The sequence below is a fragment of the Pinus tabuliformis genome, chromosome 1_2 (assembly GCF_031772625.1).
Source record: "Pinus tabuliformis cultivar Carrire ecotype Pingquan chromosome 1_2, CPIR1, whole genome shotgun sequence".
Lineage (NCBI taxonomy): Eukaryota > Viridiplantae > Streptophyta > Pinopsida > Pinales > Pinaceae > Pinus > Pinus tabuliformis.
In genome coordinates this window covers 94,705,063-94,725,981 of record NC_142298.1, presented here as the reverse complement: position 1 = coordinate 94,725,981, position 20,919 = coordinate 94,705,063, and the positions used below count along the sequence as shown (strand labels likewise).

Sequence of the window (20,919 nt, the reverse complement as noted above, 5' to 3'; positions counted from 1 at the left end):
TCTAATCCATACTCACAATTTAGAAAGTCTGGAACACAAGACTTGTTTCATTGCCTTATACATTAGGCTTTCGCATTATGGCAAGACTACCTTATACATTAGACTTTCACATTATGGCAAGACTAGACTTTAGCATTATTTTGACAAAAATATCAAGCCTGTGTGTTTGATAGAAATATCAGGCTAATGTGTTTTGACTCAGATGCTCTCGTATTTTTGTCTTTGTTGGGCATGATTGATTTTTTGTCTCTAATGACATAGATGCGATGATTTTTTATGTGCAATTTCACATACAAAAGCCGAATTTCACATAGAGAAGCTAAATTACATGTTGGGCATGATTAATTTGTTTTTTGTCGACTAAGAAGCTATGGGTTTTTCATTGCAATTTCACACACATAAGCTAAATTGCACACACAATTTTTTCATATGGTAAATTAATGGAAGATTTGGAAGATTAAAAATAATAGAAAGAAATAAAGGGAAAAAATTGAAGTTTATACCGTAAATTAATGGAAGATTTAAAAAACAGAAAGAAAATACTTGAATTATTCAAACATGATTAAAATTTACACAGTATTTGATGGAGTGTATCAAGTTGCAGATGAGTAGAATGAAATTTTATGAAGCAATTGTGAGGTGGTTTTATTGATTGTTGTTGAATTTAATTGGAAGGGAGGATTGATATGGATTTTTTTTCCAAATTCAAATGTGTGTTGTGGATTGATTTGGATGTCATCCAATGGTTGATCCTTATGCTTTCCTTTGTGTTCTCTTGTGTTTAATTCCTGAATCCTGTGTTTTGGTGCCATTTATTGCTTTGAGCAGGTTGCATTGATGAACATATATGTGGCTGACACATGCATTTTCTATTCTTGTGCAAGTAGCAATGAACCTTGGTCATAGCTGCTCCATTTTATATTTTTTTGGGGTTGGTTAGATGTAATGTGTTCTATTGGATAGCATGAGATGAAAGTTTTGCTCATTAATTTTGTCTTGTTTTCTAAATCAGATCTGGAGGTACTTGGGCCAGGATGTCTTGTCAAATTGTGATACTAAAGTGCATTTTCTATTCTTGTGCAAGTAGCAATGAACCTTGGTCATAGCTGCTCCATTTTATATTTTTTGGGGTTGGTTAGATGTAATGTGTCCTATTGGATAGCATGAGATGAAAGTTTTGCTCATTAATTTTGTCTTGTTTTCTAAATCAGATCTAGAGGTACTTGGGACAGGATGTCTTGTCAAATTGTGATACTAAAGGCTACAGTTAGACAATTGTGAACCCAATCAGTATATAGGTTCATTTTAGACATATTTAAATAACTTATATTATTTATATTTTAATTATAAATATTTTTTTTGTCATTATAATTTATTGTGTGGGACCAATACTATAACGACTGTAACCACTACTGGTCACACTAGAAACCTCTCCCTAGTAAGCTCTTACTAGAAAGATTCATAGCACGAGTGGTTGACTTTTCGTCCAAGAAAAAATATTTCGATTCGGGCCCCGGTGCGCGTTCGAGGTTGGGTTTGTGCCAATGGAGAGTGTGTTTTTCAAGTATTTGAAGGCCACGCTGCCCTTGCCGGTAGGTATATACGTGGGGTTCGGTCTCTAGGGGAAATCTCGAACACGCGACGGAATAGTTTTTTCTGTGTAATATGTTCACGTGTGCATGTCACTTACCTATAAAACTCGAACTCGCGACCGAGTGTCTAGTTTTTTCTTTGTGTAATATGTTCGCCTCTACACATCACTTATTTTGCAGTTAGCTCTCTGTAAATATTTTCTCTGTGAAGTTCTGTTCGAACTCTGAGTGCAAATTGTGTGGTGTGGGACACTGGCTCTACATAATGTAAATTCTTTAATTCTAGTGTTTGAAAGAAGACAGTGCTCTTCAAGAATGTATCTTGGCACCGAAGAACGGTTCAGAAACTAATTGAACTACGGTAACGACCATTCATACGAGATTATATGATGTTATGTAGAGTAAGCATATGACTGTAGTCTGTAATCTTTATAATACATAATTACAAACATGGGTCAAAATTTTGAAAGAATGGAGAAATGCATAGAGTTGTACAGAGTATAAAAAGTTCTACTGCCAGATATGTACTATGAATTATTGTGTAGATGCTTAATACCATGGTTGGGGTTACCGTTTTAAATCTTCACGTTATAAGGTTCCAGAATTGCAGACATGGTTGAAGTCATTTTGATGGGGTCCCACTAACCGGTACTTGAAACGTCCAAATCTGCACAATCGTGCCACCTAAAAGCTCCATAATAGGCGCGGAGGCTCCCAACGGTTTCGAAGCGTTTTGTACTCGCTCCAAGCTACTTGAACCGTAGGAGCGAGGTTAAGTGCTCTCCAATGACTTGGAATTGTGTAGTATAGGTTTTTTGTTGATGGCTTTTAAACAGGTGATTTTTTCACCGCAGACTATTTTAATAGAGCAATTTATCACACTCTTGAATTATAATATACAAAATTAGTGTGCTTAATTATTTTTTAAATTTTATTATAATTATTATATTTAAATAAAATAATAACTTTTTAATATATGATATTTTTCAAATCAACAATAACTTAAGTACCCATGTCTAAATAGTTTACTTTATTTTAGTGTGGAAATAAAATGAATAATATATATAATTTTTAAATAAGTTTGTTTTTGTTTTGTTTGTTTTTTTTTTTTTTTTTAAATATTGAGGAATTTTTTGGTGGTTCTGGATTATTAGTAGGAAGTGTTTATTGAGGCTGAGGAATTGTTTGGATGGGTAAAAATGGTTGGAATTTTGGCAAAAAAAAACAAGAAATCTTGCAGTACCAATGTTTGAATCATGTTTTTGATGGTGGAAATGGATTCAACACCATCAAAAACTTTTTGGGGGGCCCAAAACCTTGAAGTTTGACAACTGTAACTAGATTTACAAAAATTCCTCTTGGATTTTATCAAATCTTACCAAAATTGCTATGATCTTCAAAGCAAAAAAAACAACATTATTAAACTACTAATTATAGATTTTTTTATTAAAAGAATATTTTTTCAATAAAATTAATTAAAATGCATATTCAAGTTATTAATTTTATATGTAATAAAATTATATTTATATTTATATAATAAAATTACTTAATTATTTATATAAAAATTTTTAAAGGAAATAGAAGAAATTAGCTATGGACTAAACAGAAATTTTCAATTCCATGGAAGAACTTGATTTTTGTTGTCTTATTTTAAATGTATAATGGAATCAACCATCTGGAAATTTTTTAAAACACTCAATTTCTATAAATTAAATAACTTAAAATCATATTTTAAAAAAAATTACCAATATTTTTTTTTTATTAAAAATAGCCTTAAAAAAGTTAAAAAATAAAAAAATAAAAAATCTATCAATTAACCTACCCGGTATATAAATGAAACAAAGGTGTAGCTACTCAACCAGTTGACCCATCAGTTCATTCACAAAGATAGATTCACATGAAACCTAATTTAAAATTTCAAAACAAGATAAGGGCAACGATGGAAACATATGCATTATAACACTGACGAAGTACAAGTACAGCGAGCTATATCGCCCACCAATTCATACACGTATTCAAATTCGCATGACTAACTACTCCAACGTTCGGACTCACAATATTGAAACAAAACATGACCGACGATAACTTCGATCTAAATATTATTTCGCTCTCTGCCCTCGTTTTATTAGCTCGACGTGGCTCTATCTAGTTACCAGCAGGTGGTGATATAAATTTGGCTCTCATGGCGGATATAAATTCGAATACCTTAGCCGGATCAGGCAAAACTTCTTTCACTCCGTCGGTTTTAGATAACTGTTCCATCCATGCACTTAACAGGGGTATTTTCTCTGTATCTATGAGAACTATATTGGTAACCTTCTGGAGAGATTTGATGAACATCAACATCCCGCCTAATGCAATGTTAACCAATCCGATCTCATCTCCTCCGAAATACGCTTTTCCGGTAGTTTGCAGGGCTTCCTCTAACAACAAGAAGTTTGCCACCGATTCCTCCATCGCTTTCTGTTGCTGCTCACCCTGGCCCCTTAAAACTCCTAGCAGACATGGACCGAGCTGCAGCAATCCATACCTAATATTAGAGACAGAGTACATAAATGTAATTGCAAATTTCAAAACCCTGAGTAGCAGATGACGAATGAATGAATGAAATTACCTTATCGTCAACAAAGGCAGCCCAGAAGCGGGCAATGGTTCGGTCATATGCATCTTTGGGCATAAGATTGGGTGCCTTATTGCCCCACGCCTCCTCGAAGTACTGCACAGTTGAGAATAATTAATACTCTTTTGATATTAATGGAGAAAATAGTTACATTGTTGTAACTTTCTCCCTAGTTTAGGGTTAGTTCCTATAGTTATGGGGTTTGGGTGCAACTTCCTATTTCCTAGTATTGTATTTAATGATGTAATCTTTGATTGATTGATGAATAAAGTGGACGAGAGACGAGAGTGATCTCTCAAGTTTTGTGAGTGTAGACCCCAGGTGCAGGCCACACCTGAGAGCTACATCTCTTTCTTTTCAATTCTGTTCACATTTTATCTTGGTATCAGAGCTCAGCTTGAGTGAGCTTGATCTTTTGTCACCTGTGTGGTGGAATTGCCTGTGTGGCTGGAATAGCCTGTGTGGCTTGAAGTGCCTTTGTGGCTGTGTGTACACGAGAGCTGTGTGCTCAATTGAGCAGGTGGACTGCAGAACACCTGGCTCGGACTCGGAATTTTTTTTTATTTATTTATTTTTTTTTTTTTTTTTCTGAGTGGAAAGGCGGATTAGCGCGGATTTTGCGCTGACAGTCGCGCCAGAAGCCTGATTAGCGTGGATTTTAAGGGATAAATCGCGCCAAAGCGCCAGAAAGCCCGATTAGCGCGGGATTTTACCGGGAAAGTCGCGCCAATTAAGATACTTACACCGATTTTTAATTAGCGCGGATTTTTCGCTCGGGGTAGCGCCAAGGGGATCTGCGAATAGTGTGAACTTCGTTTGGCGGTTTGCAAACGGTGCAGATCGGTGGAGTTGCAGATCCGTCTGGGAGAGACAGATCGGGAAAGCGCCAGAGGAGATCTGCGGGAAACCTCGACTTCGTTTGGCGATCTGCAGGGAGAGCAGGATCGACGAAGTGGCAGATCAATCCGGGAGAGGTGGATCGGATCAATTGTGATCAGATCATTGTTTCGGCTGTGTTGAAAACGCCGAATTTGCTCATTGGAGCGTGAGTGTCAGACACTGTAGATCGGTAGCAGAGGTGACAGATCCATCTGACAGGTATTGTTTTGGTTGTTGTTAAGTAGATTCACAATGAGTAATACGATGGAATCTTACCTTAACGAATCTGGTAAACTCAACGGGTCTAACTTCACGAATTGGAAGTTTAAGATTCAGACCTTGCTCGAAGGTGCGAATGCTTGGACTATAGTGACAGGCAATGAGCAGAAGCCGATTACAACCACACAGAAGGAAGACTGGGAAAAACGAGAAAACAAGGCCAAAGTCCTGTTGAAGATGTCTGTGAAAGACAATGTCATTGCACACATCAGAGACTGTAAAACATCCGCAAAGATTTGGACGAAAATCAAAAGTCTGTATGAAACCTAGAATGCAAACAGAGTTTTGGCTCTGAAAAGCAAGCTATTTTCAATGAGGATGGACGAAAGGGAGTCTGCTACTGCATTTGTTGCGCGAATTAAGGATGTTAAAGACGGATTGGGGGCCATTGGAGTGGCGGTGGCTGATGAAGATCTTGTTGCAATAACAATGAATGGGATGCGTGATGATTTCCAAACCTTCATCACTGGAGTCTCGGCAAGGGAGAAAACACCCACGTTTGATGATCTCACTGCGATCTTACAGCAAGAGGAAGAGCACCGACAGAATCTGAATATGAACCCCCAAAGTGACGATCTTGCACTAATGGCAAAACGACGACTATCCAAAGGGAAGCAGTCACAGCAGCAATCAGTCCAGAAAGGAGGAACAACACATAAAAATCATTGTCATAAAGGTATGCTTGCAAATCATTCTGAAAAGAAATGCTTTTATTGTGGAAAGAAGGGTCATATACAGAGAGATTGTTATCATAAGAAGCAAGCTGATGAGGCAAGGAAGAGACAGGTAAATCCAAAACACAGAGGATATTTTGTTGAAGAAGAAGACTTCAGTCATGAATTTCGACTGTTCACAGTCGACTGTGCCCTTTCAGCATCGAATGAAGATGACATCTAGTATGTCGATTCCAGAGCATCCTCTCACATGACAGGTAATAAGGAATTTTTTGATAGTCTTGAAGAAATTATAAATGGATCAAAAATATATCTAGGTGATGATAATGGATATCAGATTAAAGGTCATGGGGCAATTTCAGTTAAGTTACCAAATGGAAAGATTAGTCACCTTTCAAATGTTTTATATGTACCTGGAATAAAGAAAAACCTGATATCTGTATCCATGATGGCTGATCAAGATATGCATGTCGAATTCTTCAAGACTCATTGTGTGATAAAGGATTGCAGGAATGAAATTGTTGCAACAGGGATGCGAGTTGGAAGCCTATACAGATTGGATGCAAAAAGTATATCAAAGCAAGCCATGGTTGCAGGAGAGTCGACAGCTGAACAACTCTGGCATCAAAAGTTTGGTCATCTGAATATGCAGGATCTCATGTTGTTACAAAAGAAAGGTATGGTCGAAGGTCTCCCCATCTTTCGTAATATTCAGTTAAACTGTGATGGTTGTGCCTTAGGAAAGATGCACAGAGAACAGTTCCCTGTGCATGATAGGAGGAGGCAAACAGAAATCTTAGAGCTAGTGCACACTGATGTATGTGGTCCCATGCAGACAAGGTCGCTAGGAGGAGCATACTATGTTTTGTTATTTACTGATGACTGCACTAGGTATTCATGGGTTTAATTTTTAAACAAGAAAAGTCAGACTTTCCAATGTTTTATAGATTTCAAAACCCTGGTGGAAAAACAGTTTGGAAAAAGTATTAAAATTCTCCGATCTGATCAAGGAGGAGAATACAAATCAAAGGAATTCATGAAATACTGCAAATCTCATGGGATTGTTCAACAGTATACAGTACCGCACACACCACAGCAAAACGGAGTTGCAGAGCATAAAAACAGAACCTTGGTAGAGTGCGCAAGGTAAAGGTCTATCTAATATTTTTGGGCTGAAGTGATAAATACTGCTATATATTTGAAAAATAGAAGTCCTACTAGGTTTCTTGGCTTCAAAACCCCTTTTGAAGCCTTATATGGATTTAAACCAGCAGTAAACCATTTAAGAGTCTTTGGGTCAAAGGCATTTGCATATGTACCCAAAGCTGATAGAAAGAAACTAGACCCTAAGGCAGTAAAATGTATCCTTGTTGGTTATGGTACAGAGTTTAAAGCATACAAACTGTTCAATCCTAAGTCTTGTAAGACATTTGCAAGTAGAGATGTAGTCTTTCATGAACAGGTACAAGAAAGGAAATCTGATGTTGGAGATGATTGGCATATTCCATTGCTGTTGGAGGAAAGCAGCGAGGATGAAAGGGAGCAGGAACAGGAGCAGAAAGGAGAGAATGAAGAAGAACAACAAGAAGGTGAAAAAGCAGGCCCAGTTATGGCAGAAGAAAACAAATTTGAGGTAAGTCCCCTACCAAGGAGGTCAGGTAGGAAGACTCAATTATCATTGAAGTTGAGAAACTATGCGTTGATGTCAAAGTTTTTGAACATTATAGAGCCCTCTAATTATAAAGAAGCTAGTCAATTTGAGGAATGGAGAGCTGCAATGAATGAGGAGATGGAATCAATTCTTAGAAATAATACTTGGGAATTAGTAGAGCTGCCTAAAAACAAAACACCTATAGGAAGTAAATGGCTGTTTAAACCCAAAATTAATGCAGATGGAAGTATAGATAAGTTAAAAGCTAGGTTGGTTGCAAAAGGATACTCACAGCAGGAAGGTATTGATTTTGATGATACTTTTGCACCTGTAGCAAAGCTAAATACAATCAGATTACTTATTGCTTTAGCTACTAAATGTAATTGGGAATTACACCAACTAGATGTTAAATCTGAATTTTTAAATGGTGATTTAAAAGAAGAAATTTACTTAGTACAGCCAGAAGGATTTGTAAAACAGGGGCAGGAATAGCTTGTTTGTAGGTTGAAAAAGGCTTTATATGGTTTAAAGCAAGCTCCCAGGTCTTGGTATGAAAAGGTTGATTCTTTCTTTATAGAGCATGGTTTCCATAGAAGCTTAAATGACCCAAATTTGTATACCAAGTACAATGATCAGGGGTAGATTATTTTGATTTCTCTATATGTGGATGATATGATTCTAACAGGAAATGCAGATGACTTAATCAGAGGAATCAAAAGGCTCATGGCACAAGTCTTTGAGATGAAAAATCTCGGAAGCCTTAACTATTGTCTGGGATTAGAAGTATTCAGAGATACTGGGCAAACTTTTCTTACCCAAGGGAAGTATGCTAGAAATCTGTTGGAAAAGTTTCGGATGGATCGGTGTAGATCAGCAGCGACACCTTTGCAGCAAAATCTGAAATTGAGCAGTGACGATGGCACTAAGGAGGTGGATGCCACAATGTACAGACAACTGGTTGGCAGCCTGATATATCTTACAACAACCAGACTTGACTTGGCATACTAAGTTAGTGTGTTGAGCCAATTCATGTCGAAACCGCGTGAAAGTCACTGGACAACAGCAAAAAGCGTGTTGAGGTATCTTTGTGGTACTGTTCATTTTGATATTTTACACACTGATGTATCTGATGTTACTCTAGCAGGTTTTTCAGACTCAGACTGGGCAGGTAACCTAGATGATCAGAGGTCCATCACAGGTTATGCATTCAACATAGGTTCCGGGGTCATAGCATGGAGCAGCAAGAAACAGAGTACTGTAGCTTTGTCGTCATGTGAAGCTAAGTATCAAGCATTGTGTGCAGCAACATGTGAAGCGATATGGTTGAGGAGTCTTCTCAAAGATGCAGGAAAAGAACAAAAGCAACCCACTTCTATCAAAAGCGACAACCAGAGCACCATCAAATTAGCATACAATCTAGTGTTTCACAAAAACACCAAACATATAGACACTCAGTTCCATTTTGTTAGAGAGAAAATACAGTCAAAAGAAATTACTGTTGAATATTGTAAAACTTGTGACAATGTGGCCGATATTTTTACAAAGCCTCTTGCATGAGTGAAATTTGAATTGTTTAGAAAAATGCTAGGAGTCCAGGAGAACCCTTTCTCCATTAAGGGGGGAGTTGAGAATAATTAATACTCTTTTGATATTAATGGAGAAAATAGTTGCATTGTTGCAACTTTCTCCCTAGTTTAGGGTTAGTTCCTATAGTTATGGGGTTTGGGTGCAACTTCCTATTTCCTAGTATTGTATTTAATGATGTAATCTTTGATTGATTGATGAATAGAGTGGACGAGAGTGATCTCTCAAGTTTTGTGAGTGTAGACCCCAGGTGCAGGCCACACCTGAGAGCTACATCTCTTTCTTTTCAATTCTATTCACATTTTATCTTGCACAATAATCATCGATTCACAAACAGGTTTTCCATTGTGTATAAGCATTGGAATTTTCTTGTGAACAGGGTTTGTTTGCAGTAGCAGCTCGCTCTTGTTGTTGTAGATATCCTCTTCGATGAATTGGTAATGGATCCCTTTAAGAGCAAGTGCTATGCGAACCTGCACCACAAAGGGACTGAGAGTCACACCTAACAACTTCACTTGCCCCTCTTCTCCACACACCTCCATCGTCACTGCTCTCTTCTTAAATCCGTCGCAGTGAAATGTGCTTCTTAGTGATAATTGAATCTGCTATCTGCACTATACTTATACTATAATCGGGTAGTACAAAACTTGCACCCTAAGTAAGCACGACGGGATCGCTCGCCGCCAATGATTGATTTGTCATCGATTGAATTATCACCTGTAGTATAGTCGGGTAGTACAAAACTTGCACCCTAAGTAAGCACGACGGGATTGATTTGTCATCGACTCCACTCTGCAGCTTGGATGGAACGATGGGTTGCGTCACGTACAAGTTAACCGTAGAAGCCATGCAACTTCATCACCGAGACCATATCCTTATTATTTATTCAATAATCTATTATCATACTACATTTTAAATTTATGAAATCTCACACTCTACTTATTTATAATGCATCAGACTGGTACAGATGTAATGAGAAGGATCATCCCACCTCCCTTCCGCTGTCCTCCTTAAACATCATATCACAAAGTTGTATCTACTAATTAAGTTTTAAAACATTGCATTCCATGAACGTTTGAATAAAACCTGTAAACATAGTCTCCATTATTAATTAAGAATCGCTTTATAAACCTCTTTCTCTTGTAGTGCTTCTACCTATTTTCAAACAACTTTACATACCCTCCATTTTTCAAATGTAGCCACTCATTTGAGGACAATTTTCAGAGATGCATTATGTTATAGAATATATCAGTGTGATTTTATTATTTTACATTTAAAGTATAACTAGTCTATTAATTTATTTTTTTAAAATTAGAGTCCATTAAATATTAGAAATAAAACTACCTCTGTTGACTTCTTTCTCGCACTCGTTCCAACTCTCGGAGCATGAATTTTCTTTCCACTCTCCCTGACTCCTCGTGGGGAGTGACTTGTTTAGGGTCATTGATCATATAAATATATAATGGGGTCATTCATCATATAAATATATAATGATGGCATATTGCTTGTATATATTTATGTTGGAAAATATTAATAATTCCAACTATCTAAATTAAATGCACTGTCTAGTTCTTTCTAGAGAATTCAGGAGGAAGTTTCGAGAGTCATATAACTTATTGAAGAAGCCAGTGTCACAGATTCTAGAAACTTCTCCATTGTGTATAAAAAATCCTCTTTGGCAATCGAATGAGCAAGTTTTCTGTGTGTTTGTGTTCAGTTCTGGTGTTGTGTCTGGGTTCTCTCATATGGTTTGCTCATTCGATTGCCAAAGAGGGTATAGGGTTTTTATACACAGTAGAGAAGTTTATGTGTGTTTGTGTTCAGTTGTGGTTTTGTATCTTCGTTCTCTGATATGGTATCGGAGCTCAGGTGAGGTGAGGTGAGTTGTGTTGAGTGTTGAGAGTTTGTTGCTGCAAGTGTTGCGGCGGTGAGAGTTCTTTTGCAAGTAGAGCTGTTGTGAACTTGCAGTCCGCCTGGAGAGGTTTGTTTGTGTGTAAGAGCAGTGTGAACAACGTGAGAGCAGTGCAACTGATGCGAGGATCAAACACACGACTGAGTGTTGTTAACTGCAGATTGTGTGAAGTTGAGTGACCGTTGAGAGCATGAGCTCTTGCTGCTGAAGAAAAGCGGCATAGTATCAATTCAAGCTATGAGCTATTGTTGTGCCTGTTGACGTGAGGAGAACGCTGGGGTGGGGGCCGTGAATGTCATTGCGGTGTAAAGGAGGAGAGAGTCGTTGTAGATCTCCGTTGTAGTCATTGTGAGACAGAGTGGCCGCTTGCGTCTTGACCAGACCGGAGTGTGTTTCAATTTGGATGGAAGCTCGGGAGCCTTCTTTGGTACACCCTGTGCAAACAAGGAAACTTAATATTCCAAGGGTAAAGCATACTCATTCCTCGACTGACTTCATAGATCGGTTGCACAATAGTCAAGTCATACTAATCGGAGGAAATCAAAATTGAAGTTCTTTTCTATTCGGTTTTACTCAGAATTAAGTTGATAATTACTTGGAGTTACCTGGATATTTTACATATTGGGCTATTTACCATAAAAATAAGTCTATGAATTTCGGCTATCTTTATTGTTAATACAAAGCCCTCATTTTATGCAAAGTCCTAAGTTCGAACTTCCGTAAATTAGAAACATCGAATGATGCACTATTTTCAAATTATGTATGACCTACGTTTATGTCCTTGATTGCTATAATGACTGAAGGATTTAATGGAAGTAGAAGGATTCTCTATGATCTAGTTTTGTTGAGATTTGCTCCAAAGAAATTGCGGGCTTTCTGACATATGGAGCTCTGTTGAATTTTAAAGTGTTTCCTATGTTACTCGATGTTGATCTTTCCAGAGTGTGAGGAATGATCCTCGGCAAATAATTTGACATGTGAATCTTCAGAGCTTAAGACACCGATTTACAGAAATGGAAGAGAAAAGATTAGAGTATTGAAATAATAAATGTATACTGATATAATTAAGATTTGAGAGTTAGCTTCATGGAAGAAGTCTCTGTAAAACCATTTGTGGTCACCTGTCCTACATTTAAGTCCGAGATGACACTTGCTCATGAGCTAGTGTTCTCTAGTTGTTGGTGCAGATTTACAATGAAACGAGAAGGAGGTTGGCAGACAAAATCGTGAAGCTTTAAGGCGTGGCTGAGTGTTAGTTCTTGTTCTTGTTGAAAGACTATAGGTGTGTTCTTGTAAGGAAGTGGACGATTGAGTGGACTAATGTTTGATAGTGATTTTTTTCATAATGTTTTTTCAAAGAGTCCATTTGGAAGTATTTTTGGGCCGGGTAATATTTTTTATTCCGGTAGTATTTTTGAGTCTGAAGAATTATTTGATAAACATAATGGTTTTATTGATGAGCAGTTTATTCCACATGATCCTCCAATCACTCAGGTCAAAACTTTTGAATCTACTTCTAAGATGGTTGCGATAGTGGAGGATACGAATATGGATGTTGTTCAAATGCTGCACATGTTCGAAGATGAATGCATTTTGGTGGATGATGTTCCATTGGACTAGTTTGTGCCACTTGATCGCATACTTTACAAGGCTCCTTCTCATGGAAAGTTGGGAGAGCATGAATTGGATTATTTTTTTCGAGATGTTGCCTTGCATCCCAATCTAGAAGAGGTTGTTAAGTACGTAAGCAAAGAGGAGTTGAAGGAGTTCAAAAGGAAAGCAAGAAAGGCGAAGATGAAACTGCATCAACAAATGAACAAGCATGGACCCTTTAGCAAGAAGGCAAAAATGAAATATGTGTTATCAAGCAGTGTGTTGTAGAAAATCTAGATTATGTTGTAAGCGTAGCTGAGACTTGGACCAACAAACATGTCAATTAAGAGTATGTTTGTGTCTTATGTATTGTGCTATAGCGTATTTTGTGTGTTTATCTTATGGTTGGAATTAAGGGGGAGTGTTGGAAAATATTACTAATTCCAACCACCTGCATTAAATGCAGAGTCTAGTTCTTTCTGGAGAATTCAGGAGGAAGTTTCGAGAGTCAGATAGCTTCTTGAAGAAGCCATCGTCATTGACTCTAGAAACTTCTCCACTGTGTATAAAAATCCTCTTTGGCAATCGAATGAGCAATTTTATTGTGTGTTTCTATTCAGTTCTGGTTTTGTGTCTGCGGTCTTTGGTAATTTATCCATATGAATTTTAATATTGAAGGTTTTTTTATTGTTCTTAAAGTATTTAGGGGTCTTTGTCATCAAAGTGAGATATGAAACCTATTAAGAGTAAATGTGCACAAAGGAAGGGGTTATAGGCTCTCTAACATTGTCAAAGTAGGAAAACAAACTCGTAAAGATATTTTTGAATTTCTTGCATTGAAGTTTTTATCCTTGAACCAACATGAGTTTTTTTGTTTATTATTGAATCAACATGAGTTTTTTTAGGATTTGTTTTATAAACCTTTATGTAAGATATAAGTGTGTTGAGTAGGTTTTGTGCATTGGAAATGTGTCTAGATGCATAAACATGGACAACAAGTTAAATAAGGACCTTACGCTCTAATTAAAACTTCTTAAACTTGTGCACTCTGAAAAAAAACTACACACAATGGTATAAACCCTTGCTATGTGATCTTTTCTTTTATAGTTCGATATTAGTACCATTAGGATGTTTTAGCCAACATATCTAGGTGTGGAGGCCTTAACCATAATTGTGATGGTGTAACAATATCCTACAACCTTTAATAGGAAGGGAAACAATAACCTTGGACCCTAAACATAGTTTTTCAAGCTCAATTTATATAAAAAACACTAATATAGGTTAAAGTTCCTTGATATGGTCACGATATGGTCAACATGGGGAGCCCATGCCCAAGCCCTAGCTAAAATATAATTATTAAAGGAATCCAATTCCAAATACAACATCTCGTACCCCCACAACTAATTTTTAAGCTTTTAGGTAATTTGTATTTCTCAAGGGTCATGAATGATGCCTCAATCCATCATAGATGACTTCTTAAGGGGATCTTTAGCCTTCAAATGGGGATATGGGAATCAACAAGATTTTTTGAGCACTGGGTATGGGTCTTGGGTCCTTAGACGAGTTCAAGAGAAGGAACCCACTCCTTAGATCATAATGGATGCTTCTAATCATATAGGTCCATTGGTGACATGTTGAACCACCACATAGGACCTTTCCAAGGTATTCTTGGTATCTAGATGGGGATAGGCATCAGTATGTATTTTTAAAAATTATGAGTTTATTTACCCTACATATGGTTTAAGAAACAAACCCAAGATTTAGGCCATATAGGAAGCTTATGGTATTTTTTGGCCAAGAATGACACCTTGAACCACCACAAATGACCTAGTGAGGGCATCTTTTTCCTCTAAATGAGCATATAGGTATCACTACAATTTTTGTCAAAAAGTATGGTAATTGAGAACTTGGATATGGATAAGGGAGGAAACTTAAACATTAGTTGCTAAAGGAAGCTTCTAGCCATTGAAGGCTAGGAAGGATGCCTCAAACAAAGGCACATCACCTCTTGAGGATTTTTCTTGACCTGTGGATGAAAATGTTGGTACTATTATGTTCTTTTCAGCAATAGATGTGTGTCCTAGGAACCTAGAAATGATATAGGACAGAACGTCATGTCTTGGGTCCTAAATAAAGATCTGAGGCATCCAATTTCGTGAACAATGCCTCAAAGAACCACACATTGCCTCTAGAGGATATCCTTAGCCTCCAAGAAAGGATGTGAGTTCCCTCAAAAGGTATTGATCATTAGGTATGTGTCGTAAGAACTTGGTATAGTTGAGGTGTCTGTCTCAAGCTCAAGCACAATGCAAAAAAACTAAAATCCATTGTATGAACCCCTTCTAGGCAACCCTTAATGCACAAGATGAAAAATTACAATGTTATTAGGTCTTGGGAAACATGGGTGGGTACTAAGTTTATGACCATAGTTTCAAGAAGAAAACAATATCCCTTGGGCCTCAACCTAATATTTTACAATCAAGAAATAAACAAGTCCTCAAATATCTACATCTAAGCTCTATTTGTTAATGATCTTCACCAAAGGGTGGTATATGCACCATCATTATATAAATTATTCTTAAGGAATGTCTAGAGGTCTGAATAAGTTCAAATGAGGATACTAATGGTATTTCCCCCTAAAGGATGCTTATTAGCCTCAAAATCCATGAACAATACCTACCACTCATAAATATTCTATATCCATAGTGATAAACACATCCTCAAACAAGCACAAAAGAAAATCATATGACATTTCTAACCGACTAGAGGGATATAAGAGATATGATTAAAAAAAAAAAAAACCTTAAATGAGAATGTGTCTTATGCCCAAAACAAAAAACATTCTTGGGGAAATTGATAGTGGTCTTTTGCATTTGAGTGGGATATGCATGTCATAAGTTAGTTTTCTACACTACAAATTAGCTTCAAAGTGTAAACATGGTAAGGGGGTGAATAAGTGAACTTATCCCTAGATGAACCCTATAGAGATTAAGTGTTATCTATTTTTGGGAAAATAACTTAGGCCTTAGGCCCTAAAAACTATTTTTCTATCTCGATCACCATGAACACAACTTGTTTGTGGTCTTTGGCATGGATATTGAGGTAATTAGGATATTTTGTACATCAAGTAAGGTTTGTAGGGCTTTGAACGTGTTAAAGGTAGGAAGAAAAGAAACTCGAGGTATTGTTGAATATTTTTGGGTTTAAGGACCTTGAATGAGTCCTTAAACCAACACGTGACTCCTATGGAGGCTTCTTTTGTAGGACTTTGTGTCGGATATGAGTATGGCGAGTAGGGTTTGTGATCTAGAAATGGTTCTAATATTCTGAAACATGGATGAGTTTGTAAAAAATGACCTTGATCCCTACTTGAATCTTCCTAATATTAGTCAATAAGAATAAAACTTAAACATAATGGTATGATACCTCACTAGGGTTATTTTCCCTTATAATTGGATATGGGTGTGATTTAAATGTTTCAAGAAACACAATTGGGTATGAAGGCCTTGACCACTATCATGGTAAGGAAAAAACATCCTAAGGCCCTTAACATAGGTCAAGGAAGGGAGGCAATTACCTCGCTCCATAAATGTAGCTTCCGAAGCTCTAGTTCCATGAGTAACACCAAAAAGGGTCAAGTTCCTTGATATAGATGAACAGGGGAATCTAAGCCTTAACCAAAGTACAAATATTTTAGGAATCTTATATCACTCCCTTGGAACTATTCTTGGGCCCCACAAGGTGCTACTCTCTCCTAAGCTAACCTACATAGTCCTATCATGGAAATGGGGTCTTAAAAATTCCCCATTACTCAACTATATTAAAAATAGAAACTAATACCACCATCGCATCCGACTTGTTGATATCATTTTGGAAATATAAATTTTATCATGATCCAAGCTATAGATCATAAGTTATGTCCATTTGAAATTTGACAATTTAACCCTTGGTAAGTCAGTGGAGCAAACCACATGACACCCACATGACACTTGTGTGAAACCCATGTGGCACCCACATGGCAACCACCTTGTGGCCAGAAGGAAAATCCATGTAATCTGGCATACCCCTGTGGCACATGCCAATTCATTCATTGCGCTACCACTAGACAAGCCCCTCCTTTGCTATGTGGCCACATTATAATCCATATATCTCGCCCATGGACCACCTAACACAAAAAACTCTTTCCAAAGACCCAAGTTGAGATAAAGATCTTGAGGTTAATTGATAGAGATCTTCTCGTCTTAGGTCATGTCAACCTCACCCCTTGCCTACCTTTTCACAATGTGACATGGGTACTCTGATGACCAAGACCCTAAGGTATTGAGTTGTAGTTATTTCCCTTAACCATTAGTAAAATTCACATCTATCTCACCATGTCTCCTCACAGCTCCATGGAGAACACCTCAAAGTCCCAACGTGACATGAATTTGAGGTGAAATTATGCTTTCCATATGGAATATTGTAAGGATACCACATTTCACTCATTTTTGGGCCATTTTGGACTCCAATATGGTGATTTGTATCTACCATGTAGTAGGCTCCTTGCACGCCATGTATTCCCTTGATTACACATAACTCTACTCGGCCCCCTTTGTAGCACTAACATCACACAATTTTTTCCTTCACATAACTCTATTAGGCTCCCTTTGTGGCCTTAACATGGGACAATTTCCCCAAGGGTCCTCTCCATGCAACAATAATGGTAATCCCAAATCAAAAACCCATATTAAAACATGAATCCATTTTTTGTGATGGTACAATTTCAAGGGTATTATGCCTATCAACTGTTAGCACCTTTTACATCATGACACATGTTATTCTCGTCCTTCTTCGAGTCAAGCATATTTCAAATTCTCTAGAAACTTGAATAACACATGTATGTATATTTTGTTAATTAGAACACTCTAACATTCAACCATGTACATATATGCATATCAATGTCTCCTGATCTTTGCGTTTACATATATACGTGGTATTAACGAGGTTCCCTCAACACATAATTAAGTAGGGGATATCGTTCCTAAGTTCTCCCTCCCTCTCTCTCTCTCTCTCTCTCTACACACACACACAGACACACACATTAGAAGAATGAACTCAACACTCCGCCTTAACGACCTATATCTCCCGATATATATATATATATATATATATATATATATATATATATATATATATATATATATATATATGGAAAACTCAACACTTAACCTTATTGGTCTATACCTCCTAAGCTTAACAATGCCCTTTATTGACACATATATAATTTGGGTTGTCTCTCCTTAGCTTTAACCCACATATATACATATTTATTTATATAGGGATGTTTTCAATCATCATAACAAAGAATACAACCTCTTAAGAATCTATAGCTGGTTATCATAAGCATTGTAGAGTTTTAGGGAGCATCAAACCTCCCACACATGCACATTTATCATTAAATCATTCATACAGTGAATAAGAACATTCATATTAAAAACATATTCCATATGACAACAATATAACATCCTAGTGAAAATTATGTTCACAATAGCATGAGTAAACTACTTATCTTGTATCATAAACATAGTTACCAATCAAACGAGAACTGTACTAAGTTTTCACTTTCTCGAGGTAGAAAAAAATCATTTAATTTTGGAAATGTTGATTCAGAATACACATTTTTTTTTCAAGCATATTTATGACATTTTAAATTTTCTTCTGTATCAAGAATAAACATTTTTTTTAGTATTACCGATTTTTATGCCGATTTCGAAAAGCGTTGATGCAACATCAACGCCTTTTTTCGGGGGGCTTACTTTTTCACTTTAAATTTTCTAATGTATTAAGTGTGGATACTTATCTTTTAAATTTAATAATTTCTGAAGTAGTCGTCTTCTTCGTGTTCCTTGAGATATTTATTTTTAAGTTCTGTTAGGTTTGTGTTTTTCGTTTTTCTTTTCAAAAAATTTTGTAATGAAATCTTCATTTTTTTGCATAGTTTTAAAAGCAAAGGTCAATATTTTAAAGTTAGGATTTTCTATATACTTATGTATCATTAATTAATATTTCAATTTACATCAAACAATTGTAACTAGAAAAGAAATAATTTCAAGCATTTGAAAAAAAATACACATTTAAAGACCTTTTTGATAAAAATGATATGTCAAATAAATGATTTTTATGGGAAATTTTTAACAAAGACTTTTGAAAATAACATTTTTTTATGAATTTTATGTCAAAAAATAATAATATTTACAATTGTGCTTTTCGAAAAATAATTATTCACATAAAAATTAAAGTGAAAATCAAATAATACAAATATTAAACGTATACCAACAATAATTGAATACTTATTCTTCTAAAATTTCCCAAAGACAAAACATTACAAGTATAACAATTGAACAATTATCAAAATTGAGCTTGATTTGCAAGCATAACGTAAATTTAATCAATAGTATCATATAATCCATGCTCATCATCTTCTAGAGTTTCATTTTTGTCCTCTTCCATAGTATTTTGTGCTTCAGTTTTGTTATTTTCCTCTTCTTATGGATCTTTGATGTCTGCAAATCTCCCAAGATATCCCTTTCCATTCATTCCATCTAATAGGGGTTGAGGTTCCTTTGCCTTTCTTTCAACACGATTCATTAAAATCCACTTTTCTCAAACAAAACTTCTTGCATTACATATGGAATAAATTGAATAACATTGATTTTCTGCTAAATAAAATTGCATTTTAGTGAGGCTTTTTCAATGGCTATGCAATTTCTTCCTTTTTCTAGGAAACATACTAGTGTTGTACTTAATCATCAAGGACAAAATAAATAATTAAATAAATTAGTATAAACATATAAAATTAAAAAAGAAATTATTGAAATTCGATTTTATATAATAAACTTACCTGAATGTGAGAACAAATTCAAAACCTAATCTCCTTCATTTGGATATAAATCTATAATATAGTTAATCAATACCTATGGTTTTTGATAAATGTTAATCATCTCTCCTTTTGCATCTTTATCCTCGTATGTTAGTTTTCTTACAACAACATCATGAACCACTTATTGGCTATGACTCTTTCCAACTACTAGATAGCTTATAGCTATCATTTTTTGTCCAAGATTCAACATGAATGAACTCACAATCACTTATAATTGGCAAATCTTTACAACCAATAAGTTTTGACTTTTTACTGTAACATGAAATATTAAAAGTTCAATTAACTTTTATATAAATAAAAAAGTTAACATTAACCAAAAATACAATTTCAATGTCATACCATGTAAGTTGGATCCTTGAGTTCGCTTTTCCTTTAGAGCTTTATAGTAACATTGTAAATTATGTGTCCGAATAAAATGTTGCAAATCTCCAAAGTAGTGATGTTGTGACTTCTTTCAATCCCATAATCACTTTATTTAAATCTTGTGTTGACACCTAATCATTGGGATTGGGTGAATATATGTAAAATAATGTAAATAGTAAATAAGGAGAATAGGAATATGAAGAGACATTGGGAGGTGAAGCTGAGGAGTCTCTCCCTCCATTTATATATCCATGAGAAATCTTAATGAAAAATCACAATTCTCATTGTGTAGTTACGTCCTAGCTTCTCATGGTATTAGAGCCAACTACATTTTAGCTTTTCTGCCCTTGTAACTCCCTCCTGTTCTGCCTATTTTACATAACTAACACCTCTGCCATATCCTTCATTCTTATGCTCTCTTTCCTATGTGTGTTTTATAACCTAGTCTACATCCACATATTTGTTTTTTTATCGCTTCCAAATCACTCCTAGAATAACACTTCTCATTTGCGTATTTCTTCTATTCGGCCTGCGTTGGTCTCACCTGTGTTTGGGCCATTTTCATACCACCATTGGTATCTTATACTCTGCTGCAAATGTTTTATGCTCCTCTCTAATCACTCCAAACTCTCTGGTCCACAATCCTGCATTCGGCTAGATATAGGTTACATGGTGCTGCGTTGTTTGGTTTTATTATTTTATGCTCCCACATACCATAACTCCAAATGTTTCTTGCCCACTGTGGTATACCCATCACCGGTCTCACTGTGTACCACTTCGATCCCCCTCCACATTCACCATTTATGTAGTCTCCCTAACGCTGCACCATACCTCACACCGCTCCTCCGCACAG

At 36.2% G+C, this 20,919-nt stretch overlaps 1 protein-coding gene across 1 annotated transcript; it reads right to left on the bottom strand.

Annotated features, from left to right (window-relative positions):
* Nucleotides 1-3,530: 3,530 nt before the first annotated feature.
* Nucleotides 3,531-4,332, bottom strand: LOC149204629 (putative glutathione S-transferase GSTU6). The gene is made up of 2 exons (XM_089393332.1): nt 4,207-4,332; nt 3,531-4,106 (listed from the first exon to the last, which is right to left on the bottom strand). The coding sequence occupies exons 1-2, from the start codon at nt 4,267-4,269 to the stop codon at nt 3,738-3,740; spliced, it is 432 nt and encodes a 143-aa protein (XP_089249458.1). The 5' UTR covers nt 4,270-4,332; the 3' UTR covers nt 3,531-3,737.
* Between the last annotated feature and the right edge of the window lie 16,587 nt (nt 4,333-20,919).